At 39.9% G+C, this 27,428-nt stretch overlaps 1 protein-coding gene and 1 long non-coding RNA gene across 4 annotated transcripts in view; one reads left to right on the top strand and one right to left on the bottom strand.

Moving 5' to 3' along the window:
• The window catches only part of lhfpl4a (LHFPL tetraspan subfamily member 4a), a 97,840-nt gene extending 73,122 nt beyond the window's left edge, over nucleotides 1–24,718 (bottom strand). For both annotated transcript variants that reach the window (XM_084129399.1, XM_084129398.1), the window contains exon 1: nucleotides 23,566–24,718. In XM_084129399.1, the coding sequence (XP_083985525.1) occupies nucleotides 23,566–23,971 (406 nt within the window). In that variant the 5' untranslated portion in view covers nucleotides 23,972–24,718. The remainder of the gene's footprint in view (nucleotides 1–23,565) is intronic.
• LOC311092579 lies at nucleotides 14,959–18,816 on the top strand. Of its 2 annotated transcripts, XR_014608273.1 has the most exons (6): nucleotides 14,959–15,678; nucleotides 16,047–16,181; nucleotides 16,558–16,627; nucleotides 16,778–16,903; nucleotides 17,229–17,323; nucleotides 18,120–18,816. It is a non-coding gene; the product is annotated as an uncharacterized lncRNA (long non-coding RNA). The 2 variants fall into 2 exon arrangements; XR_014608272.1 differs by having other exon boundaries at nucleotides 14,959–16,181.
• Nucleotides 24,719–27,428: the final 2,710 nt, after the last annotated feature.

Genomic DNA, 27,428 nt, shown 5'->3' on the forward strand with positions numbered 1-27,428 from the left:
ACCTTCGTTCATCTTCGGAACACAAATGAAGATATTTTTCAAGATATTTAACCCAAGAGCTTTCTGACTGCCCAGACTGCAACATTATGACCACTTTCAAGGCCCAGAAAGGTAGTAAAGACATTGTTAAAATAGTCCATGTGGGTACAGTGGTACAGTGACTACAACCTTAATGTTATGAAGCGACGACATCAAGAATACTTTTTGTGCGCAAGACCCCCCCCCCCAAAATAACGACTTCATTAAACAATTTCTTCTCTTCTGTGTCAGTCTCTGATCTGTTCGCATTGTAAACACAGTGCAGTGCTTCCGGGTTCTACGTCAGAACGCCGGCTCAGTATTGGCCGACTCCTGTGTCAACACTACATCCCTACAATGGAGCTGATTTATTATTTACAATTTTTGCCTTATGAATTTGTTCTATACACCATTCTGTCCACCTTATTTTTTTAATGTGGAAGTAAGCTATTTTGTTTGGATGTGAAAGATTTCCGATCCATTAGACGCTATACTGTAGGTCGATAACCAGAAGAATAACGTAGTGCAGTAAAAACTATTTGTGCAGTAAAAAAAAGTGTGTTTATGATTATTATGATAATAAATTTGATAACAAATACCTGTTTGTAATGTGATGATAGTAGTACAATAAACTGTGTAAACGGTCAGCCTAAAGGTGCAATAAGTGATTTCTGAGAAACACTGTTGATCTTTGAAATCATCCCAAATAAACACACCCCACCCTTAATTTCTCTGCCCCCAAAATGCAAACACATGCAATGCAAGAGTAGATGTCTCTTTATCATAGCTGAAGCGAAGCAAAATAATGCTTAAATATAAAATAAAATAAAGCAATGATTGAATGAATGACAAGGAATAACAAAAATGAACATACAGTACACAAGAGTATATACAAGCAAGAGTTTGTTGTTTGTCACCAGCAGCACAAAATTATGCCAATATGCCTTGCCGATAAGATAACGTCTAGCAATAAGATCACATCAGCAGTGTGGTCATTCTTAAATTGAACTTTTGCCTGTATGATTTATATTCAGTTTTGGACTGCCGCTTTGAACTTCAGCACGCGAGTACAGAACATCCATTGTGCGATCAACAGTCAACAGTAACCTGCACGTACAGTTCCTCTGGAGCAGCCTCCCCAATGTGCACAGATAAATAAAAAATAATGTGTAGGATAAATCATTTATAATTAATAGCTCCTGCAATATATAAAAAAAGATTTGTCAATTTTGATTTAATGGTGTCTTTTAATATGTTTATTCCAAATAATTACTGTTTTGAAGGCACTTGAAGTTAAATTCACTGTTCATTGTTTTTATGTTACAACAAGGAACATAAAAGTTATACCATGTCACCATTCTAAAATCTACAAACAGATTGACATTGATGAGATCAATGAGATAGACTGACAGAATTAAATGATGACTGACACGCCTCAAAGCTTTGCTTAATTGAACATTAGCTAAGCATGTTAATAATTGCACCTCTATCTCTAGACAGAAAGCAAAAAAGGGTTTCAAGTTCACCAGCAGAAGACAGGGGGACAAGGACCAGCTGCTCAGTATGGTTGTGTGAGATGGCAGCCTGAGAGTCCACCGGGAGAAACTGAAGAAATCTTAAAACAGAAAGAAATAAAGAAAATCTTAAACAAAAATAGAAAGAAATAAAGAAACTCAACAGCAACAGCGCTGTAACTTATTTCCTATGTAAAGATGATAGACAGTCATGACAATAGGCATCACACTGAAGGCTTAAATGAAAAGATCAAAAATTTCAAACAAAGGACCAGAAACCAAGTGGAAATAACAAACAACAACAACAACAAAAAACAACAACAAAATAATACATATTTATTATTGTTAGGGTTTTTCTGAAAGTTACACATTTTATTTTTTTACTATGCTATCGCCCAGCTTTAAACTGCTAATTGTGGACAATTAGGCATGTCCACACAATTAGGGTTATGCCCAATACTGTCACAAAATGGCTGTAATGAGCGCACAACAAATGAATATCACTAAGTCTTTAGTTATGAATCAAACCAGGAACACAGAGAAGATAACAGGAACAACAATTCAAACATAACCACATTAACACTGACGATACTGGACACTGAACAGAATGAACTCAAGGCTTGAATACAAAGGGAACGTAATCAGGGAGAACAGTAATAGGTGTGTGAAAATGTCTAGGTTACTTATGTTACCACCGTTCCCTGAAGGAGGGAACGGAGACATTATGTCAGAAGTGAACTGGAGATTGGGATCTCGCCTGAGAGCCCAATCACCTTTGAGTGTAAACAAAACAAGCCAATGGACATTAGGTCAGCCGGAACCGGGAACACTTTCTATAACACCCGATGTACTCGTTACATCATAAGAAGAATTGCATCTACGCTAATGTTAGTCTTTCTGCTTTCTGAGGAGCTGAGATGGTGTCCCAGCCATTTAAGTGGTGGTACAGCAATTATGGTGATGGAACGTAACATCTCTGTTCCCTCCTTCAGGGAACGGGAGTTACATTAGTAACCTATACGTTCCCTATTAGTCAGTCACGTTCAACGTTGCATCAGAAGTGAACTGACGAATTGGGATCCCTGTCAAAGCGCCACAATTGCTGCCCCTTTCAGCGCCTAATCCCCCCGCACCTGCTGGAGCAGAGAAAGGACAGGGCTTTAATTCAGAGAGATTTTATCACTGCTGTTCCTTCTTACCCACACAGTGAGACTACGGAGACCACATAGGGAGGTAACATTTGGAGTTACACATATGGACTGACCATTAGGGCAGTGCTACAGATGGAAGGTATCTGCCAAGGGAAAGACACAGGCTTGCCGACAGGTAAGCCATACTGTGGATGAATACACATGTAGGATCACCCATAGAGGAATCACAACACATGGGCACCTAGTCTTGCACAGGGGCTGACCTTCTGGGCATACACATGAGTGCTAGACCGGCATTTGACAGCTCTGCTGCATCTGACTTCCGAGGGTGCTGGAAGAATTTCCATGCAGGGTTCGCCAGGTGGGAAACTCACCTATGGAGCAGATAAGCACACATATCCCGTTCTAAGAGGGGAGTGGCGCTGCAAACTCGACACAGAGCGGGTCCCCCCCAATGACTAGCTACTTGTAGCCAGTACACTGGAGGACACATGCTCTACACAGAGATTGTAAAACCTTGCAAATGTGTTGGGTGTCGCCCAGCTTGCATCTCTACAAATATCTGTCAGAAAGGTGCCGTGCGCCTACGTTGCAGCTGAACGCTTGCTTTTTTTTTTACCACAGGTAAAATGACCACATAAATTACTTGGAGCTACTAACAGTGTTGCTAGCGCTAAGCAACTTCATTCAGTTCCTTCAGGGATTTCATGTGTTGGTCAGAACAGACAACACAACAGTGGTGGCTTACATACTGTAAACGGACAGGGGGGTGTATATGCTTTTGACAGCTGCACAGTCTAGCGCAGAGACTAATTGTGTGGGGTAGCACTTGGTTCCTGACGTTACGATCCACGCATGTACCGAGAATAATGAACAGAGGGGCGGATTTGTTGTCCAGGGGAAATCCCATGTACGGAGAATGGACACTCCACCCATAGGTGGTGAGTCAGATGTGGCTGAGATACAGACAAGCAGCCATAGATCTCTTCACATCACGTGAAAACACGCAGTGCCCTCTGTTCTTTTCCCAAGTGGGAGAAGATGCACCACTGGGTGTGGATGCTCTAGCCCAAGTCAAGTCAAGTCATCTTCATTTATATAGCACTTTTAACAATGTAGATTGTTTCAAAGCAGCTTTACAGAGATAAACGTATAATTTATGGTAACAGAGATTGTTTTGGCTTTGTAGCGGTTCTTTAATAAAGTTATTTTCCAGCTAGTTTTGATTGATTCGATTCCGTCGCAACGATCATTTGTTATTAAATTAGGGGCCGCTAAGATGACACCATTCTCTCTACACAGACTTTAAACGCGAACCTGTGAGAAACACTGATGGCATTCACATGCGCATTAAGAATTGGTTCTATAGTTATGTGCGTTTGAATATATGTGCGCAGGTTTGTAATTCCCTACAAACCAAGCCTAAACAAAGTACTGGGTTTTCCTTATAAATTTTGATACAGAATTTTATTTTATTTTATCACTTCGGGGTAGGTACGCAAAATGAATTTCCCGAAAACGCTTTATCTGGAGTGATAAAGGGATCCTCCATAGGGAGAGACTAGTTGGCACTTCAGCACTGCGTTGTCATCGGGTCCAGGTGAAGGTCCTTCGTCAGATCTGGATACGGCCTGGATCCGGCAGGCTGCGGGAAAACCTCGGGATAAACAAAGAAACTAAAATTAGCGTATATGCCATTCTTCTTGTGATGGATTCCATCAGGATTTATGGGAAGTGTTCCCGGTTCCGGCTGACCTAATCTATGCAGCCTAACATTGAATTATAGAAGTCTATAATGTATTATGTGAATGCTAGGTCAAAGAGATGTGTCTTTAATCTTGCTTTGAACTGACAGAGTGTGTCTGCTTCCCGGACAATGGTAGGAAGACTGTTCCAAAGTTTTGGTGCTAAATAGGAAAAGGATCTACCGCCAGCAGTCGATTTTGATATTCTAGGTATTATCAACTGGCCGGAATTTTGAGATCGCAATAGACGTGAAGGACTATAATGCGTTAAGAGCTCGCTCAAGTACTGCGGAGATAAACCATTTAGTGCTTTGTAAGTAATCAGCAATATTTTAAAATTTATACGATGTTTAATAGGGAGCCAATGCAGTGTTGACAGAACCGGGCTAATATTGTCATACTTCCTGGTTCTGGTAAGAACTCGAGCTGCTGCGTTTTGGACCAGCTGTAGTTTGTTTATTAAGCGTGCAGGGCAACCACCCAGTAGAGCATTACAATAATCTAGCCTTGAGGTCATGAACGCATTAACTAATTGTTCCGCATTTGTCAATGAGAGCATATGGCATAATTTAGATATATTTTTAAGATGGAAAAATGCGGTTTTACAGATACTAGACACATGACTTTCAAATGAAAGATTGGTATCAAAGAGCACACCCAGGATATTACGTGAGGAGGTTTTTTGTCCAATAATTAGAATCTGTTTTTTCAGAATTTAGTAGAAGGAAATTACTAGTCATCCAATTTTTTATATCAGCTATGCATTCCGTTAATTTTGTGAATTGGTAAGTTTCGTAAGGTTTTGAAGAAATATACAGCTGAGTATCGTCGGCATAACAGTGAAAGCTAATTCCATGTTTCCTAATGATATCTCCTAATGGTAGCATGTACAGAGTGAACAGCAGCGGTCCTAGTACTGACCCTTGTGGTACGCCATACTCAGTGGTGTAGTGGTAAAAAAAGAGGTGGGTAAACTATAAATTCTGGTGGACCACAACTTGGTCACCCAGTAAGGTGGGCCACTGCCTACCGGTGTATGTGTATCCTGATGACATCGCTATAGGTTATCATTTGATGGTACTACCAAGGGTATCACTGGTTGTTCCCTCATCATAGGTCACACAATCACTATTCAATTCATACATTAATCTAAGTTCTTGTTAAAGAGACTCAAGAATGAATAATATGGTTGAAATCTATAAAGTTTACTAAATGACAAAACAGAGAGAACAAAAATATTTAAGAGAGATCGAGAGGGAGGCTTATATCCAGGGCTTCCAATGCAATGCACTTGTGCATAATGATTAGGGATTTCGGATTATTTTCATAGTCGATTAATCTGTTGAATATTTCCTCGATTAATAGCTTGTTTGCATATGACGTCACGTCACTGCGTTGCCATGGTGCGAAATGCAGATGGAGGGCAGGAAGTGTTGTGCTATATTTAGGAAGCACTATAACAAACTAAAAATGCCTATGTTTTGCGTCGTTTATGGTTGCTCAAATCGATCAAACTTTTCAATTTTGCTTATAGTTTCTATAATTAGCAAAGAGCATTTGTGTTAAATAGGAATACATTGTAATAATGTTAATCAAGCTGACTAAATCACACGACTGTGCAGCAGTTCACATGCACTCACAATAAAAATACAATATAATTGAAAACAAAGACAAGCTCATTATACAAAGGAAATAATATTACATATCTAGACAAATTGGGTTGCTTATAGTTAAAAGAATGTCATGAACGATTTAGGCTAAATGTATTGATTGCATTAGTGCGTGATATTGAAGAGTGCGCGCCTCGAGCGCACGGCTGACATGACAGGAAAGTTCGTGTTTCTGAGTTTTATATTCGGACATATACCGTGACAACATCTCATCTGACAGAGGACTGTGCGGCGCTGCTGACTGCGTTATTTATAAAACAAATTTAATTGCTGTGAGATTGTTTGCTGTTGCGCGCAAATCCTGGAGAAATCTAGGATAGGCTGAAATCGCTCACGTGGTGCGTCTCTGTGTGAGACAGATTTCATCACCAGTCAAAGACAGCAGCAAAGCCATAGCAAAATGAAATAAGGCAACTTATGATTTCGGAGGTTTACAATAGGCTATTGTCCGGTTTCATATTTGTCGTCAAAATTTCAAAATACATTCGGGACTGAAGCCCCGGCAAAATCGGCTGGCCGCCTACTCTGCTAGTCTGCTTGCAAACCTACGTCTGCGGTCGGGAGGAGCCAAATCGGAAAATGCCCGTGTGTGCAGTGATCACCTCGTCAAAGGTGAATTAATACAACTTATGTGGCTAGTATGTTTGTGTAACGTACCAGTTTCCGAACTTTGTAAAGTCAGAGTAATTGTTTCTTCTTTTCTTTGGGTTTGTAAGTTACCCCTGTAACTGAAAACAAACGTAACATTAAAGGTGTTTAAAAGTTAGAAAATCGCTCCTCTTCATAACGTAAAGATCACGTCCAACATATGTTTCGATTTTTTTGTTATATCTTTCTTTTGTAATAGCGTCTAAAGTAGTACAGTACGGACTTTCCTCCATCTCGTCCATTCCGCTCTTCACTTCCTGCCCTCCATTTGAATTTCGCGCGTCATCACAATCACGTGACTGCAAACCACCTATTGATTAGTTGTTTGGTCTATCAGAAAAATGTGCATCAGTGTTTCTCTGTAGAGGGAAAAGTCTTTAACCTGGTGCAGGCTTGATTCCCTCTGAATCTCCTGTACAGTTGGGTTTTGACATGCTCCCTACATTAAACCAGCTGCCTGTAATTCTTTTTTTTTTTTTTTATCACTTTTTTTGGCTCGTTTTAATGATTTCCTATTGCGGCAGAGATCAAGTTTCATTTTCGCGCAGCTTGTTTAGTAACTTCACGAGCGTGTGTTTTCTGCTCCGTGTGTGCGCCGTTCTCTTTGTTCCGTGTGTGTATGTGTGTGTGTCGGCGCGCTGCGCTCTCTGCTCAATGTTCTGCTCCGTGTTTGCGCTGCGCGTTCTGCTCAGTCGTTAACGGCCCAAATGCTCGAATCATGTACCGATCGGCGATCACGCACTGGAAAAGCAAAGTCCGCTCAAATAACATGAAATTTAGAGGTGGATAAACGCAATTTAGAGATGGATAAACGCAATTTAGAGGTGGATAAACGCACTTTGGAGGTGGGCAAACGCTATTTCCGAATTTTGGGAGGTGCGTAAACGGCGTTTACGTGCGTTTAGCCTCCACTACATCCCTGGCCATACTGAACTTGTGATCGATGAGACATCTCTTCATTTACTGCTACAAACTGATAACGGTCAGATAAGTATGATTTAAACCATGCTAGTGCAATTCCACTAATGCCAACATAGTTTTCTAGTCTATTTAAAAGAATGCTGTGGTCAATGGTGTCAAATGCAGCACTAAGATCAAGTAACACCAATAGAGAGATACAACCACGATCGGATGATAAGAGCAAATCAATTGTGACTCTAAAGAGAGCTGTCTCGGTACTATGGTACGGTCTAAATCCGGACTGAAAATCCTCACAGATATCATTTCTTTCAATAAAGGAACACAGTTGTGAGGATACTGCTTTTTCTAATATCTTTGGCAGAAAAGGTAGATTTGAGATTGGCCTGTAATTGACTAATTCTGTAGGATCAAGTTGCGTTTTTTTAACAAGCGGTTTAATCATAGCCAGCTTAAAGGTTTTTGGTACGTATCCTAATGACAAAGACGAATTAATGATATTAAGAAGAGGATCTATGACCTCTGGGAGCATCTCTTTCAGTAGCTTAGTCGGAATAGGGTCTAACATACATGTTGTCGATTTTGATGAATTAACAAGTTTGCAAAATTCTTCCTCTCCTATAGCAATAAATGAATAAAAATTTTCCTCAGGGAGACTAAAATGCACTGCCTGATGCGATACTGTAGTAGACGGTTGCATAGTTAGAATTTTGTCCCTGATATTATCAATCTTATAAGTGAAGTAGTTCATAAAGTCATTACTGCTGTGTTACTTGGAAACTTCTGGGCTTGAAGCTTTCTTTTTCGTTAGTTTAGCCACCGTTTCAAATAAATACCTAGGATTATGTTTTTTTTCTTCTAATAGGGTTGAAAAGTAAGCAACTTTTAAAGCCTCTCTGTACGTAATCAAGCTCTCCTTCCATGAAATCCGAAATACCTCTAGTTTTGTTTTCTTCCAGTTGCGCTCCATTTTTCTGGCTGCTCTCTTAAGGGCCCGAGTGTGCTCGTTGTACCACATCTTTGGACTATTTTCTTTAATCTTCTTTAAGCGCAATGGAGCAACTGTGTCTAAAGTGCTGGAAAAGAGAGAGTTAAAAGTTTCTGTTGCAATATCAAGTTCTTCTAAGCTATCCGGGATGCTGAGATGATGAAACTGATTAGGAAGATTATTGATAAAGCAATCTTTAGTGGCAGAAGTGATAGGTCTAACATATTTATAACACGGAGTCGGCTTTGCAGCCTTGGCTAAATGTAATTTACACAAGACTAGATAATGATCTGAGATGTCATCGCTCTGCTGCAGAATTTCAACGGCATCAACATTTATTCCATGTGATAATATTAGATCTAGAGTATGATTACGACAATGAGTAGGTCCTGACACGTGTTGTCTAACTCCAATTGAGTTTACGATGTCTTTAAATGCCATACCCAATGCATCTTTTTCATTATCGATGTGTATATTAAAATCATCAACAATTAGTACTTTATCTGCAGTGAATATTAATTCTGATAGAAAGTTCGCAAATTCTTTGATAAAATCTTTATGGTGCCCTGGTGGCCTGTATACAGTAGCCAGCACAAATCTCAAACGTGATTTATCGTTTACACTATATATTTTTACATTAAGCACCAACACTTCAAAAGAAGTATATTTAAAACTTGATTTCTTAGTGGTTTTGAAAATATTACTATGAATTACAGCAACACCTCCCCCTTTGCGTTTCAAATGAGGCTCATGTTTATAACAGTAATCTTGCGGGGTGGACTCATTTAAAGTAATGTAATTGTTTGGTTTTAGCCAGGTTTCTGTCAAACACAGCATACCTAGGTTATTATCTGAAATCATATCATTAACAATGAGTGCTTTTGGAGTAAGGGATTGAATATTCAGCAACCCAAGCTTTATCATTTGCTCATCTGTATTATAGCTGTTTTTTATTTGTTGAACATCAATTAAATTTTTAACCTTAGATGGGTTTGGACGTTTTTTGGATTTCCAAATTCGGGCAACAGACACAGTCTCTATATGATGATATCTAGGTGAAAGAGGCTCTATGTGATGGGATTTATGTGACCTTGGTGACGCGAGGCCGCTAGCAGACAGTAGGTTAAGCCAGTCTGTCTGCTTTCCTTCCAGCCCACCCATGGCTCGACGCGTTGCTGTACGCATTCCCCCTGCTGAGCCTCATCGGGCCAACACTTCAGAGAGTGAGGGAATTCAGACATTCACTGATTCTGATTGCACCGTTTTGGCCAGGGAAATTGTGGGTAGCGGAGATAATCCCACTTCTATACAACCAGCCCTGGCCTCTCCTCTCCCGCAGAGAGGCGGGCGGAGAGATATTTCATCTTGCCCCTCACAAGATAGCTCTTTGGGCTTAGCCCTTGAGAGGATGAATTTAACCACCATCGGGTTATCCCCTAACGTGATCGAAACGATTCAAAGTGTGCGGGCAGCCTCTACACGCTCACTGTATGATCATAAGCGGAGAGTTTTTGAATGATGGTGCGCAGAGAGACGAATCATCTCATTCTTATGTTCTGTATGGGATGTTCTCTGTTTTCTGCTGGAACTATTAGACAAAGTTAGAGCCTTTTCGACCATAAAGGTCTATCTTTCAGCCATATCAGCATGTCATGTGGGGTTGGATTCAGGAATGATAAGCCAGCACCCCTTGATATGTCGATTTATAACATGCTCTCCCAGCCTCCTTTTGAACCATTACTGAGTATTGGTTTACAGCGTCTTTCTTTAAAGTCAGCTTTACTGCTGGCTCTCACTACAGCAAAGCGGGTGAGTGAATATGCTTTGTCTGTACATTCTTCCTGTATGCAGTTTGCAGCCAAGACCAGTTAAACGGTCTGTGCCCGGTACATGCTCTGCACACTTACGCACAGAGGAAAAACACACTTACGCACAGAGGCTCTCTCATTGGGTGGTGAATGCAATTGTAATGTGTTACAAGGACAACAATTTACAATCTCCTCCAGGGCTCCGAGCTCATTCCACTAGAGGAATGGCTACTTCCTGGACGCTGTTCTATTCAGGACATTTGTGCTGCGGAGAGCTGGGCATCACCGCACACTTTTGTGAGATATTATAGATTGGATGTGACCGAGCCATCGTTGGCTCACTCAGTGCTTGATGTGGAAGCGGTGCGTGAAATGTCCTAGTACTTCGCACGTCTTTCGCACATAAAAAGTAAAACACCCTGGTGCCTGTTCACTTTAGGGTTTTAATATAGGCTTATAAGGGCACAGGTTTTACTTTAGTGTCAGAACCAAGTCCACTTGTTGCCACCTTCAATGTTGCGTCTGTTCATACAGCAATACGGGAATGGTCTATATCCTATAGTGAGATACCGAACAGATGTTAGAAAGAGAACGTCTCAGGTTACGACAGTAACCTATGTTCCCTGAGAACAGGGAACGAGATACTGCGTCAGAATGCTATGGGGAACGCCTCCGCGTGAACCGGTGTCTAAAATGCTTATCTAATCACGGCAATCCTATTGGTCGGCGACAGCCTATGACATCATCACTAGTGCGACCCGGAAGTATAAGGGGAGCCTGGAGAACTTGTCAACAACTTATCGTCTGAAGGGACTATTCAGCAGGCATCCCCGAGGCATGGCGAAAAGACGCAGTGTCTCATTCCCTGTTCTCAGGGAACAGTGAGGAAAATAAGTATTTGAACACCCTGCTATTTTGCAAGTTCTCCCACTTAGAAATCATGGAGGGGTCTGAAATTGTCATCGTAGGTGCATGTCCACTGTGAGAGACATAATCTTAAAAAAAAATCCAGAAATCACAATGTATGATTTTTTAACTATTTATTTGTATGATACAGCTGCAAATAAGTATTTGAACACCTGAGAAAATCAATGTTAATATTTGGTACAGTAGCCTTTGTTTGCAATTACAGAGGTCAAACGTTTCCTGTAGTTTTTCACCAGGTTTGCACACACTGCAGGAGGGATTTTGGCCCACTCCTCCACACAGATCTTCTCTAGATCAGTCAGGTTTCTGGGCTGTCGCTGAGAAACACGGAGTTTGAGCTCCCTCCAAAGATTCTCTATTGGGTTTAGGTCTGGAGACTGGCTAGGCCACGCCAGAACCTTGATATGCTTCTTACAGAGCCACTCCTTGGTTATTCTGCTGTGTGCTTCGGGTCATTGTCATGTTGGAAGACCCAGCCTCGACCCATCTTCAATGCTCTAACTGAGGGAAGGAGGTTGTTCCCCAAAATCTCGCAATACATGGCCCCGGTCAACCTCTCCTTAATACAGTGCAGTCGCCCTGTCCCATGTGCAGAAAAACACCCCAAAGCATGATGCTACCACCCCCATGCTTCACAGTAGGGATGGTGTTCTTGGGATGGTACTCATCATTCTTCTTCCTCCAAACACGTTTAGTGGAATTATGACCAAAAAGTTCTATTTTGGTCTCATCTGACCACATGACTTTCTCCCATGACTCCTCTGGATCATCCAAATGGTCATTGGCAAACTTAAGACGGGCCTTGACATGTGCTGGTTTAAGCAGGGGAACCTTCCGTGCCATGCATGATTTCAAACCATGACGTCTTAGTGTATTACCAACAGTAACCTTGGAAACGGTGGTCCCAGCTCTTTTCAGGTCATTGACCAGCTCCTCCCGTATAGTTCTGGGCTGATTTCTCACCTTTCTTAGGATCATTGAGACCCCACGAGGTGAGATCTTGCATGGAGCCCCAGTCCGAGGGAGATTGACAGTCATGTTTAGCTTCTTCCATTTTCTAATGATTGCTCCAACAGTGGACCTTTTTTCACCAAGCTGCTTGGCAATTTCCCCATAGCCCTTTCCAGCCTTGTGGAGGTGTACAATTTTGTCTCTAGTGTCTTTGGACAGCTCTTTGGTCTTGGCCATGTTAGTAGTTGGATTCTTACTGATTGTATGGGGTGGACAGGTGTCTTTATGCAGCTAACGACCTCAAACAGGTGCATCTAATTTAGGATAATAAATGGAGTGGAGGTGGACATTTTAAAGGCAGACTAACAGGTCTTTGAGGGTCAGAATTCTAGCTGATAGACAAGTGTTCAAATACTTATTTGCAGCTGTATCATACAAATAAATAGTTAAAAAATCATATATTGTGATTTCTGGATTTTTTTTTTAGATTATGTCTCTCACAGTGGACATGCACCTACGATGACAATTTCAGACCCCTCCATCATTTCCAAGTGGGAGAACTTGCAAAATAGCAGGGTGTTCAAATACTTATTTTCCTCACTGTATTTTACAGTCGTAACCTGAGACGTTCCCTTTCGAAAGGGAACTCGCACTGCATCAGAATACTATGGGGAACGATCTACCCATGCTGAGGGGAGTGCATGCCAAATTCTGGCTGCAACAAAAAACGGCAGTTTCACTGAAATGCCAAAAACACTCCCCCTTCGGGTCAGTGACAGTATTCCCTACGGCCACTGCCCAAGCTATAAGCCTCAAAGAGGCCTCCGATACAACAAAGGCCTACCAAGGCTGCTCAAAGGCTTTGGAACCAACAACTTCTGTGGAAGGGGTTCCTTTAAGGGAATATGGCCAGGGGCTCCAAAGGAGTCCCGTCCAGTCACTTTCTGAGGGGGACATGAAGTCAACCCCACATGCCTCCAGGGAGACTGACCTGGTTTAATTTAATGACCTAGTCTTGCCAAAAACCTGTCTGTTTCCTAAACAGATATTTTGCCTCACTTGTGGAGGCATCCGATAGGGATGACTGCAGATAGTGGCAGTGTGGGCATCCTGGAGAGTAGAACTCAGCATAACTCAACACTCTGAAAGGGACCCTAATAGGGGAGTGCCTCCAGCTCTAGGGCTGATCTAACAGGGAGGCCTCGTGAGAGTCCTTTGACCTTCCGACCAGATTTATGGAGCTAAGTATTCAGAATGATCCTCAGATAGATTCTGGAACACTATACTCAAAACCTGAAAAGTATTGACCAGGCTCTGGGCTAGGTTTTGCCTTTGCAATGCTAAGCATCCAACTCGTTGGGGATCCGCCTTCAAGGGGGCCTGTCAAGGCCTAACTACTTGATAGCGGGACTGTTAGCAGAGCTAGCTACATACCGTAAGTCAGCTGCTCTCACAGACATCTCTGTGGGCCTGGTTATACTTATTTCATATTGCCAACAGGCAGTGTACTCAGCAAAAGTGCTATCGACCCTTTAAAGCAAGGGGAGTACAATCTTACGCTACCGGATTATTGAGGAGGCCTACTTTAAGGTCTACATCTTTGAATGTCACGGGCATCAGCCCAGGCAGTGCTTCGGCTCTTAGGGAGCATACTCAACCATCCCAAGTGGGAGGGAGTAACTAATCTGTCTCTATCTGAGCCTGGGTGGTGAAGGGTGATATCATACGAGCTATGGGTAGCAAAGTACTCTAAATAAAGACCCTAACAAGGGGAGTACTATCAGCATGCATTTTTTACAAGACAGATTTTACATTCTCTACTAAACCCAAGGAAATGGAGGCCACAATAAGGCCTTTATGGAGACCTTTTTCAATTTTAAGGCCTAGCTGGATAAACTAACTACAATACTCAGCTTTAAAGGTCGAAGGCATGAGCATACTGCTTCTTACTTTTTTAGAGAGAAAAGGCCTGACAACGCCCATGAGATATCTGTATGGGAGGCTTTTTGAATATAGCCTGCTACCTATGCTGCTATCTACCCTGTAACACCACTAGCATTTTTACACCTAGTGCAAAAGGCGGGCCTTGGCTAGACGACTCTTGTAGTAAGAGGAGGCCAGTACTAGGAACAACTAGATTTACAGGAATAAATTATCCTGATGGGCTCTAGCTCTAAGGAGCCTACACTCAGATACTGAGAGGCTCGAGGCGAGAATGCTTAGCAAACCGCCACCAATTTCCTAGTTACTAAGCCTAAGCCAGAAATTGAGGCGGCCCCGTGAGGGCCGACACACGAATATAAAGTGACTGAATTTCAGAGCTATAATTTCAACGACTCTCTAAAGTGAGAGGAGAACTGCTGCTCTAGTATAAGGTGGCTATCAAGGTGGGCTATCGAAGAGGGCCAATGCTTGACTTTGTAGTTCTATCTGGAGTTTGACAGAGCGGTGGCCTCAGTAGAATAACTCCTGATAGGGAGGAAGCCATCTCACACAAAAAAATGTCTATTAGGTGCTCCGATGAACGGTGGCCTTACTAGAGAATTTTCCATACAGCCAACCTGTTCACTACTACAGATTGGCACTACCCGTTATATAAGCCTGATGACTCTAACATAAGAGGAGGCCTATGGGAAGGGTATGCATAGCCTACCTATATATGGGAACTTCAGGGCCCTAATTTCACCATCCTATGAAAACCATATTTAACACCCCCTTAATACTTCCTAACAGGGAATTATTATTCAACCTTACTAAAAACTCACGTAAAGGGAGAATACCTACAGAGCTCAACCTGCTGCCCATAGAGCGATGGCCTAAACGACATTCACAAAATGGAGGCCTATCACCATAAGAGCACGAAAGAGCGCACTTACTACCAAACCCGACGCCAGACCTACAGAAGGGTTCCAAATTGAAGGAATAACTCATAATCGGTCCAGCCTCAGGCTGATGCAAGAAGCACTTGCACTGTAAAAAATCCAACTCACAAAAAGTTAGACTAATTATTATATTTAAGTTAACTGGACAATTAAATGCAAAAAAGTTGGCTTAACCAGTGAAAAGAAGTTGTTTCAACAATCGTTGGACTAACTTAGTATTAATTGTAAACTCGATTTGTAAATGCAAGTTAACAAGCAGACAAGTTGGGTTGGAGGTTGAAGCATGCGCATTGAAACGACCACGAAGTTGGCGCATGTGCAATGAAGCGCGCGATCAACGAACAGACTGGACGAAGAAGCCATTTTGAGCATCTGCGTGCGAGACCTACGGACCAACTCACAGCCAACGTGTTTCTTCTTTCTTCAGCTTCTTTACACCGCGAAAGCCATCGTTTTATGTAAGTATATGTATTTATATTGAAGTCGTTTGTACAAGTACATGTATGTATCAACTTGACCGCAGAGCCCTGGTTACGGCTATTTTTTTTTTTCACGAGCAAGCTAACTCTTAACTAAGTTAAGTCTACTAACTTAAGTATTCAGCATGTAAACTGTTTAGAATAGAACCCGTGTAATCGTAGTAAGTTAGGAACAAGTTCGAAATCGCCACTTATTATTTTAAGCTAGCTTTGACGTTATAATGCACTAATATGTAACGTTGCTACTTATTTTGAGAATTTGTGCAATACACCAAAGAAATAATCGATCTTAAATTTAAATTAACACACCTTTTACAGTGGTTTAATATTTGATTTTCACGTTTCAGACTGAGCTCAAATTGAAAATTTGCACATTTTTTCAATGTGTGCCCTTCGAAGCCTGTCTAGGCTTTCTCAAGTGTTTCCAGACTAACGTTAGGCTACTCGACGGAGTCGACAAGACTGCAAACTTCTAATTTAAAGTAAGTATCATTTTATGGAGTTGATTTAGATTTGATATTATTAACAAATACATGCAGACAAATCAATGAATTTTGTCGAGTTTGCAAATGTATTTTGCAATCCACAAACATGCATTTTAACTTGTGTCTGCAATGAATTTGATCGAATTCAAAGTACCACAAATTGAGATACATTTATACAAAATAGAATATTTCTATTCACAAACATGTCAATGTTTGTACAAATCTCTGCACATTCATTTAATTCTGAATTTCACAGACATAAGTTGAAATGCTTTTGTTTGTGGATTGCAAAATAAATTTGCAAATTCAATCAAACTCATGGATGTGTGTGCATGCATTTAAAGGTGCAATATGTAACTTTTTTTTTCAATAGGAAAAGAGAAGATGACAGGATCATCTCTGAAGTGCTTGAACGATGGCCTGGCCTGTTTCTTCCAAATGAGGTAAAATAAAGAAGGTTGAAATTAAATTAATTGGCTGTAGATTATCTTTAATACAGGTTATTGTTTTGTTGGTTGTAAATATCTGTTGTAAGCCATGTGAAGCCAGTTAAACAATGTTACAACCAAGACATGTTTTATTTCTATCACCAGTTTTTGTGGACCTCCTCGAGACATTCAGAGCATCAGCACACTCCACAACTCCTCGAGCTATACAGAGCAAGACTGGGGGCATTTGGAACAGAAATGGAAGCTCATCTCAACAAGCTTGTTCAGCAGGTAACTTGTTGGTAAACATCATGTGTCAAAGATAGTTTTAAAAACAGATTTATCAGAGCCGGTTTCTATTTTATAAAGAACGTTTTCTGAAGATATTTTTGAAGGAATATCAAGTGTACACTGGCTGATTAGACTGATTTTGGTCCTGAACTTAGAATACTGCATACAATACTGATTTCCTATTTAACACATCTAATTTGATTTGGTTGCTCATTAGCAGAGACTCTATGACTTCAAACATACATGCAAACTCATAAAAAGTAAAAATTAATAACAGTGCATTAAAGAAATTTGTTGTTCTTTTGTACCTTTTTTTTTTTTTTAGACCACAAATATTGTACCTCGCAGAAAGCAAACTGTCCTGGAAGGTCTCCCATGTTTCTCAGTGAAGATTCCTCTGCACTTTTTAAAACATGCCTGGTGAGTATGTTTCATTACTTCAACAGATATACAACATCTTACTACATGACCATGAGTGACTAAAAGGAATGGGAATTTTTGTGTTAACAGCAAAGAGATTGTTTTGATGATGCATTGATTTTTTATTCAAAGTATTTTTTTGCAAGTACAACATGATTTAATCAATGATTGGGTATGCAATTTATTTCAGTTCATGTTTCAAATTATAGGCCAGATCCTAATCATTTACTTAGATTTATACCATCTTATAGTTTTTATTAGCCTGGATGACACCAAAACCTTCTAAGTTGTATCTGAGAGTGGGTCTGGGGAAGGTTCATTCACAGCCCATTTCCAAAGGGGCGTCACCAACGGACGTTGCTCAAATGCCTCTGGGCACAATTGGATAGACCAATCAGAGCGATCGTCATCGTGTAAAGCCCGCTTCAACGTTTGTGATTGGTGCCTCGATTTGGAAAAATTGGAAATGGGCATGAATGGGCTCTTGGCCAGACTGACTTGCGGAGCAAATCTCAAATTTGCCGGAAGTTCGTCAGGGTTTTCCCAGGCTAAGTTTTTATACTTCTATGTGAAATAGCTTATTCAGGGCAGTACTAAATTGAAAAAGAAACAATTGTTATTTGTGCGTATTTGAGTGTATTTATTTGGAGATTCTGCAAGTGGGATGCAAACTTATGAGCACACTGTATAGGATTACTTTATGGTTCCTTAATGTATCTTTTTTGTTGTTTGTTTTTGAGGTTAGTGTCAAGTGATATTGATTTGTTCTTTTCTTCTTTTTTATTATTATGACAAGACTCCAGAGGACAGACAGACCAGAGGAATGAAGGTGGGAATCCTTGTGGTAATTGAAGATGATGTTCCCCCCCAGCACACTGCCTAGTGTCACAACATTTGCTGTTGTGTTGGAGGAGGTGATTGTACTGAGAGATGCCAATGACTTGCAGTCTGCACTTGCATAACTGTTTGGCCTTTTGTTTGCCTTGGACTTTGAGTACCCAACAACTGAAATACACTTTGAGAAGGTGTTCATGAAGATGGCCACTCATTGCTCTGCTAGGATGCAGTCCCTAAAAACTAAGATATCACTGTGGCGTTGCATTTGTGAGCTGTATGGATCTTACACATTTAATGTTTTTGTTTAAACTGTCAACTTGAGGCTGTGATAAAACATTGTGCAACTGTTTCAGCACTTTCAGCACAAACGTTAACTTGCACTTATAAATCTGCTCATTTTGTAACATTTTCAGTGTTAACCATTTAAAATGTTAAACATTTAAAAGATAGAACTTTTAAAGTATTTAGGACCATTTGAATGTGAGAACACTTTGAATGTTAAAGTACTCTTTAAAGAAAAAAGTGATTTATTCTTCTGCCTTCTCTTTGTTTTACTTTTTTAATGATAATGAGTATGGCTAAAGTGTTCAACATTGTTTCCATTTCCACAACAATGTGTTGCTGCTAATTTAAAATAAAACCTGGACCAAAATATCAAGCCTGTAGTTGTAGCTTTATTTTTTAACCTTGTAATAATGTTGATTAATTTTTAGTCAAATTTTTAGTCAACTGAACATACTTTATTAAGTCATGTGAAAATAACATTAAAAGTTGAAATTGTATAATTTTCTAAGTTTTCTAAACTATAAAAACTCAATCAGCTGAACAAAAGATCTTAAGTTGGGAGACATGTGACCTTACTCAGTGAAATGAGTTAAGTGAACTACTTGATTTAAAAGTTGAGTAAACTCAAAAAAGCCATGCAGCAAGTTGCCTCGAAATTTTAAGTTAAGTCAACTTTTTTTTTTTTACAGTGTGGGGTGAGAGATTGAAATGCTTCAAATCTGTCAGCCGATCAGCCTGTTATGCTTGCAATACCGTCATTGGGTACAAGGCATCACCAGCCAGACCCGCCACCGCGTATGCCCTGCCATTTAAGCGTGCTGTCATATTTTAGTGGCTTAAGAGGCAGGGCCGGAACACTTAGTGTTGATGCCTCTCCAGCCGTGAGATAGTTAGCAAACATCTCGTCAATTGGGGCATTGACACATACCCGTGTTCGCTCATCCCCTCAACATCAGCGTAGTTCGCTGATGGCGATGAATGCGTGCTGAATACGGGTTCTTCCATGCCTTTCCGATCTCATTGTGTAGATCCGGCAGGAATGGAAGGCTCATGAGAGCTGGAGCTTTATGGCTGGAAAGAAAGCATTTGTCAAGTCTGTCACAAGCGTATTCTTCCCTCATGTGCTCCAATGACAGCAGAAGCCTCGTTGAAGCACGTTCCATAACACTCAACAGCTTAACATACACAGTGCAGGGTGGCTGTGAGGGTTTGGGTTGTATATCTTCTTCACCCTCATCAGCCATCTCCTGCTCTCTTGGGCTGGTTGTTTTTATACACAGAAGAGCACTCGCTGCTGGATCAGAGGATGTTAGTGACAACACATCCTTATCCTGCAGCTCACTCTTGCGAGTCTCTGAAGGCGTGAGAGATTAACAACTCTCTGAACCTCCTCAGCGAGCTCCCTCTGAAAAAACCCACGATTCCAGTCTCTACTCTGCCTCAGCGCGAGTGGGACCTGAATCGCCTGGTACAGACGTCTGTCCCTCTTCCCTCGAGAAGAGAGCAGACGAGAGTGGAGTTTTCTCAAGGGAAAAAAACTCACAGTGGCACAAGCAGATCCCTCAGGAACTGATCGTGCATGCTCTGAGCCCAAACAATAAACACACAAGTTGTGTGTTATCAAGTATCAATATCTTAGAGACGAATGCACACACTTCCTGAAGCGTTTTTCACAAGCCATGATTACCTTTTTGTAGTTCCTTTTTCAAGTTCACAGTGCTTTGTTCAAGTTTTCAGGTTGAAGTGTACAAACAAAACAGTTCCTGAAGACGAAAAAGCTGATGACATGTTCTACAGGCTTCTCAATATACTAGTGATGATGTCATAGGCTGTGGCCGGCCAACAGGATTGCTGTGATTAGATAAGCATTTCAGACACCGGTTCACACGGAGGCGTTCCCCATAGCGTTCAGATGCAGTGCGAGTTCCCTTTCGAAAGGGAACGTTAGGTTACTTGCGTAACCCCGGTTCTCTGATTACAGAAGTGAGGTATCTCACTTCACCACCCTCCTTGCAGACTACACGGTGAAGAAGATATGTGTAGAATGATGTAGTTGCGGGCTGCTGTGAGTTATATACCAGGGAGTGCAGGATTCCATGATCGCTGTAACGATTGGTCTGTCAGTCTGACAGAAGTGGTGTAATTGGTGCTTCCATAGTCGGTCACACCTGATACATCACTTCTGTTGTCAGAGAACTGGGGTTACGCAAGTAACCTAACATTCTGTTACAGAGTAAAAAATGTGGGTGAAACAGTTTTAGTTATTAATAAAAAAAAATATAAAAAAAACATTTCTAAAGATTACATTTCCTTCAGGAAATAGAGTATAATCTAAAATTTCAAGTGCTGTATAAAATATTGTGATCCAGTCATGCTAACCACATTCAGTGTTTTTAAGAAACAAAGGTGATGACATTGTATTTATAGTATAAACACAAACGTGTCCTGATATGTCCTGGACAACAGCGTACAGTACACCTGTCACTTTTGCACCACAGAGTTTTAAACATAGCTGGTTAGGTACATATTTAAAAGGAAACCATTCACTTTAATAATTGCCTTATACTGTATGTGCACTTCACTGACTGGCATACAATGACAAAGATAATTTGCTAAGGATAAAAACATGTGGTAACTGAATTAATGTAGGCTATAATATAGGCTATAGTATAAGCGTACACATCCAAAGTTAAGTTAAGCTTAAACTTAAGACTAAAAACACTCACATGGTCAAACAGGACAGGAAAGACAATGAAAGAAAACAAATGTTGCCCAGTACACCAGCTGAGTTTTTTCTAAATGCTGAAAACTGTTCTTTGCAAAGCAGATGCCAAATATGACATCATAAAACCCTTTCTTTACAGAAATGAAAACCAAGGCTACATGACAGAATGTACTACAGAATTGCCCCAGGCTACCCATTTGACAGTCAGGCCTATTTCTCAGATCATCCTAGATCAGGCTCCTGCAGTCCTACTCATCTCTTACCCTGATCAGTTTCATGAAGATTTTACATTCATGAAGTTACATCTCAAGTTACCCCAGTGACCAAACAGCAACCAAATGCAACAGTGGCAAGAGAAAACTCTTGATGTTTAGAAATGTTTAAATATTTGAGGAAAGATCCTTGAAAAGTCACCTGGGAGTATGGAAGCTTGTTTCCACGACAAAATAAAAAATAATTGCAAGTTTATATCGGTAGGAACCAAAGTCACCTGGGAGTATGGAAGCTTGCAAAATAATTGCAAGTTTATATCTCACAATTCTGAGATATAAAAAGTCTGAATTCCAAGTTATAATCTCATTGCAAGTAAAAAGTCATAATTGTGAGATTAAAATGTCACAATTACCTTTTATTAATTGCAAATATGTATCTCACAATTATGAGAAAATAAAGTTAGAATTGCGAGAAAAAAGGTCAAAATTCTGAGTTAATCTGTATGTAGTTGTGAGATTTTTGACAGTTTTGCTAGTTTTGATATGCCTTACCAAAGGAAGATGGGCGATTGTTCCCTTCACAAAATAAAAATAAAAAAGATTCTCACGACTTTTTATCTCACAATTCTGACTTTATTTCTCACAATTGTGAGATATAAACTAGTGATTGTGAGTCTGAATAGTGAGAACTAAATTTGGAAAAATGTCAGAATTGTGAGATAAAAAGTCGCAACTACCTTTTTTATTTTTTATTCTGTGGCTGAATACAATGGCCAACTGTTTAGCAACAAACAATTAACCAAATAATAGTCGGAACGTCCCTTGCCTCAATATTCACATGCTTTGTATAGTCAGAAACTTTCACGTGATGTATTTATTTTCAGTTTGGGGGAAAAACTAAACGTCAAACTGTGGTGGAAAACATCCTAACTGGAGTGAAGAATATACAATTTTTAAATGCTTTAATCTTACTGTTATATGGTCCAAAAAGTCTGTTCAGGACAAACTGATGGTACATTCAGATGGTACTTACATTCAAGAACAACTGATGTGCAAGAGTGAGACAAGCTTTTTTTTAAAAACAGGTTTTGTGAATGTACAGTGTGAAACCTATAAAGTTGAATACCCAATATCATGGTCTGCCTGCCCCCTACCCTCCAAACCTAAAAGGAATGTAGGCTATATAATTAAAAAAATATGGCCACCAGTCAATACCATATCATGTTGGTAACATATATACTTCAAAGTGTTTGTCACAAATAATTCATATCATATGATTTGCCTGCTTACTCTGAACAACTTTGCCTTAAGGACCACTGCTGTCGATCAAAATGATATATCTTGAATTATTTACTATAGCTTAAAGAAATCCCTTTACTCTGATCAAGGAAGTTGGATACTGACACCAAAACAATTATATCCACATCATCCACAGGATCGACTCGTTCAAATTTGTCTGTTTAAGTGATGTTCTCCAAACAAAAGCTTGGATTTTAGAGCTTGGGAAATTACCCTCATTGCAAATAAGGTTTGTTTGCCAAATGTACAGACTTTCAGCTGTTTGCAATGAACAAATCAAACAAAAGTAACTTAAATAGCTTAACACAACAAATGTTCAGAACACAACAATCAGCATGGTGGAAGACCTGTTTTGCACAGGCTTATCATTTTTTCACAACGTTAAATGACCCCATTCCAGGGAATAGAAAATAGTAATAGAAGATTTCTTGTCTTCTAGAGCAAATCAGAACACTGCCATGTGGAAATGAACAGCATTAAATATTGCAAACATAAAAAGAGGTTCAACACAGTGCTTTATTGATTTTTGTTTGTTCTGTTGGGAAAAAAGGGAGAAATAACCAACAGTACATTTTGTAATATTAATATCTCTCTCTCTCTCTCTCTCTCTCTCTCTCTCTCTCTCTCTCTCTCTCTCTCTCACACACACACACACACACACACACACACACACAGTAACATTTCCCTCTGCGCTACCTCAGATCTAGAAGGCATGATCTAGAAGGCAGCTTTATTGAACCCCCTGAAAACACACGCACCCACAATGAGCTCAGTTCAAATAAACAAGCATATCAGTTCTTACAACAACCGTTTACATGCCGTACATGCCGTATTCTAGATGTATCTATTTCCAACAAAAACCGTCAGTAATAAAAAATACTCACCGCAAAGCAACTGCATCCAAGCGCAGGTTTTGTAGACGGTGGCGGTGTTGCAGAAGAAGAAGAGCGCCATACAGCCGATGCAGCTCAAAATGAGCACCATGGACAGCAGCACGAAGAAAGAGGCCGCCTTAAACGCGCCGGACGGGATGGAACTGAAGTCGGAAAATGTTCCCTGGCAAATCAGCTCCCGGTTCGAGTTACCGTCACCCACGCAGTAGTGGAACAACCCGAAGTAACCGGCATGTGGTGTACTCACGCTGTCCCCGATCCAGTAAGGCTGGATGAAGACTACCACGTTGATGGTAGCGAAGCAGATGGTGAAGATGGCCCACAGGACACCGATTGCTCGAGAGTTACGCATATAGTTGTCATGGTAAATCTTTGAGGCTTCTTGCGAAGGTAGCATTTTTTTTCTCTCGCTTGCTCCCAACCGTCTACTCTCCTGTGATTTGTTTCTGCTATTTCCGGCGTCTCTATCTCCCCCTATCTACCCCACCGGTACCCTCAGAAATGCGCTTCTGCCGCGAGTCCACTGACTGGAGATAAATAAAGATTTGTCTGATTTGAAGTAGTAAAGATGTAAGCAGTGCCCTTCCTTGATTTGATTTAGCCTACCAAATACATACGTCCTTTGTCACATCAGAATTGACAATGAAACAATTAAATAATCGATTGGAGCGTTGTTATGATAATTCATTCGGTGAATGAAAAAAAAAAAAAAAACGTTCTGTTCCTTTCCACCTCCGCTCTCCGTACAAGAATGCTGGCGAGAAGACTGAGATTACATGGCAAAGTAAATGTCTATGACAATATCGACAATTATTGCTGCTCAATGTGTCTGAGTATAAATAGCATATCCGGTGCACCTCTCACCGTTTGTAATGCTGTCAAGATATCAATTACGGATCTTCCGCAGACGAGCGAGGGCAGATAATAACGAAAGCTGGAACATCAGCAAGAGGCGTCGCACATTGTCGTAAAAATTACCTGAAAAAACAAACAAACATCTGATTTTCATTCAGAAGAGCACTTCGTTTCGCGGTTTTACCAAAACCACCGCGTCTCCGTTGTCCCGTTAGGCTATTTCTTCTCTGCGCGCGCACACGCTTGGTGATGTTCAGAACGGCTCTGGTTCAGAGCTGCCGGTGAATGCGCGTACACGATTTGGGTGAGTGCAGAAATTTCAATAAGTAGGCTACACACGCCCCTTTAACATGCGTTAATACAAAGTAGCTGAAATTGTTTCCAGACACATTAGAGCACATTACTGTTGTATGGCTCCTTTTATTTTAGCATAACCCCAAGACATGACAGGAACAGATGTAATCAACGATAGCGAAAACTAATGGCATATCTGTTTATTCATAATTTCTGTGCTTTCAGCATGAAACCTTACCAATTTATTATTAAATTAAAGATTAACATCTCGTTTATCTATAGTTTAACGATAAATCATGAATTTATTACTTACGGAATTAAAATACTTGTTTTTTTCTTTGCACAGCATATTATAGACAGAATAAAAGAGAGCTATAAATAGTACACTGTAAAAATAAAAGGTGCCTGGAGGAACCTTTTGGGGTTCTTCACTTTGCCACACCGGCGGAACCGTCTGTAGATCCTCTAGGCACCCTTTAAAAATGGGCGGTTCTCTGAGGAACCAGATTTCCTGAGGAACTCTTATATAAGGCACTGTGTGGAATCACTTTTTGGGTGCCTCCAGGAACCAAATTTAATTTATTTATTTATTTAATTTCATGTTGTTACTATGGTTACCATTGACTTCTATTATAATAAACAAACTGAACCAAATACAAAATAAGAATTGTTTATTACATATTTTAGATCCATTTTAATACATACACTTCCATGCACTTGGGAAAAAAGCTAGTCATAGATTAATATCAATGAATACACAAAAAAAAGTATAATACATAAGCAACATGAATAATCAACCATGTATATACAATAGGCTACACAAGAAAAGACATTTCAACAAAATGCATGGAAACACATGTTCCATGTAATAAATCAATGTAAATTTTTTAATAAAAAATGTCCATCTTCACTTAACTTTAAAACATTTGTGTTTCAGTCCGATGGTAAGTCAGACATCACTGTTTCCAAGTCCAAAAGCTCTATCACTATCAGATGCCAAAAACAAACAACAAACAGTGCTAATATACACTCATTGTGCTGTAATATTTCTGAAAATTATGATCCTAACCTTTATCTCTATTCCGAAATCTCAGATGGTTAGTTATTCAGCTATTTTGAATCATAAAATGTTGAAGTCTGGGATGCCGTGAGACTGGAGACTGTAATGTACACTGTGGCTTTTGAAAAGTTTAAATGTGTGACTTAAATGGTTGTTGAGTATTCTCACTAGAAACAAGATAGAGGAAGTAGAAGTAGAGGCTTCGACCCGGAAACAGTATTCCTTATGTCACAACAAGCAGAATTTTAACAGAGTTAAGGTGCAGTAAAATTATCTGTTGTTCTGTGAATGTTCACTGGTGAATTCCAGTCATTTCAATAAGAATCCACACGATCAGCAATTTCGTGTGTGGTCAAAAATTTCACTATGGGACCAAGGTTTTGATTTGACCAACAGAAAGCTGTGTGAAAGTGACTCCTGTGTGAGCTGTGCTTCATACATTACGTCGCTACACTGCTGTGCTGACAATGGTCAATGGACCTTTTTTGCCTGTGTAATTTCACGAAATTCACAAATGTGACCGCACCTTTACTCGCTGCAACATAAAATGCAATCAGTAAAATCTTCACAAGGGACATGTGAGGTACTTAAAGAGTTAGAAAAGTGAAAATGTGCATCAGCTTCATTTTCCGTTTGTTTTTCCTCTTTTCTGGTGGATGGTCCAGGCACTTCAACGATTTTCAGGTGTACAGGAGGATTTTTATTCTTGTTCAAACTTGTATTTCAGCTTACCGAGATCCCTGCAAAGAACAAAATGTACTGTTAGTAATGTTATTTAAGTGATAGTTGTGAACTTAAAATAATTTATTCAGCCTTGTGACATTTTAAACCTGTTTGAACCTCTGTCTGTGGAACCCAAAAGCAGATCTCAGGCATAATGCAACCCCAGTCACCATTCGCTTTCACTGCATGAAACAAGCAGAAAAAAAAATTGCAAATCATTCATTAAACCATTCTTATGTACACTTGTCTAGTTCAATTCAATGCAACAATTTATGTTAAAATTGATAAATATTCTGTTAAGCTCCAAAAATGTTCCAGAAAAGAGCATAAAAATATGGGAAAAAAAAAAAAAAAAAAATCCACAACTCATGTGTTATGATTTGTGTTGTAAGTCTTCTGAAGCCATATAATAGGCTAGCTTTTTTGTCTAAAAAGACTAAACTTGAAGTTATAATCCAGAGTTCAAATGTCTTATATTCAAATGCAAATGATTAAGGTATAGCCTATAAAAAATGCATAGCATTATTGGCTCCAAACCTGTGATATTATTTTTCTGAGTAACATGAATGAGATTTGAGAGCATGAGGGAAGATTTTCAGAGAATAACTGATTAAAAAATACAAGTAGACTACACAGTCAAACAATACAATTTCACACAGAAAAGCTCATAGTAATAAAGTACTTGCATGTGGTGCAGGTAACTTACCGTAATTCAATGTTGCCTCTGAAATGTTCAGATTATTTTAGAAATGTACTGGTTCTTCTGGGGAAACAAAAGGACAAAGCTGATTATTCACAACATAATATTTATTGGCCAGTAAATGGCTTTAAAATGGTATTTGAGAGAATGAGGGCACCTGTAATAAGTAAACAAAAACAGACCAAACTAACATTATCTTGTGTTACTATTAAACGCCAATGA

Source organism: Abramis brama (genome assembly GCF_963993115.1).
Source record: "Abramis brama genome assembly, chromosome: 11".
Taxonomy (NCBI): domain Eukaryota; kingdom Metazoa; phylum Chordata; class Actinopteri; order Cypriniformes; family Leuciscidae; genus Abramis; species Abramis brama.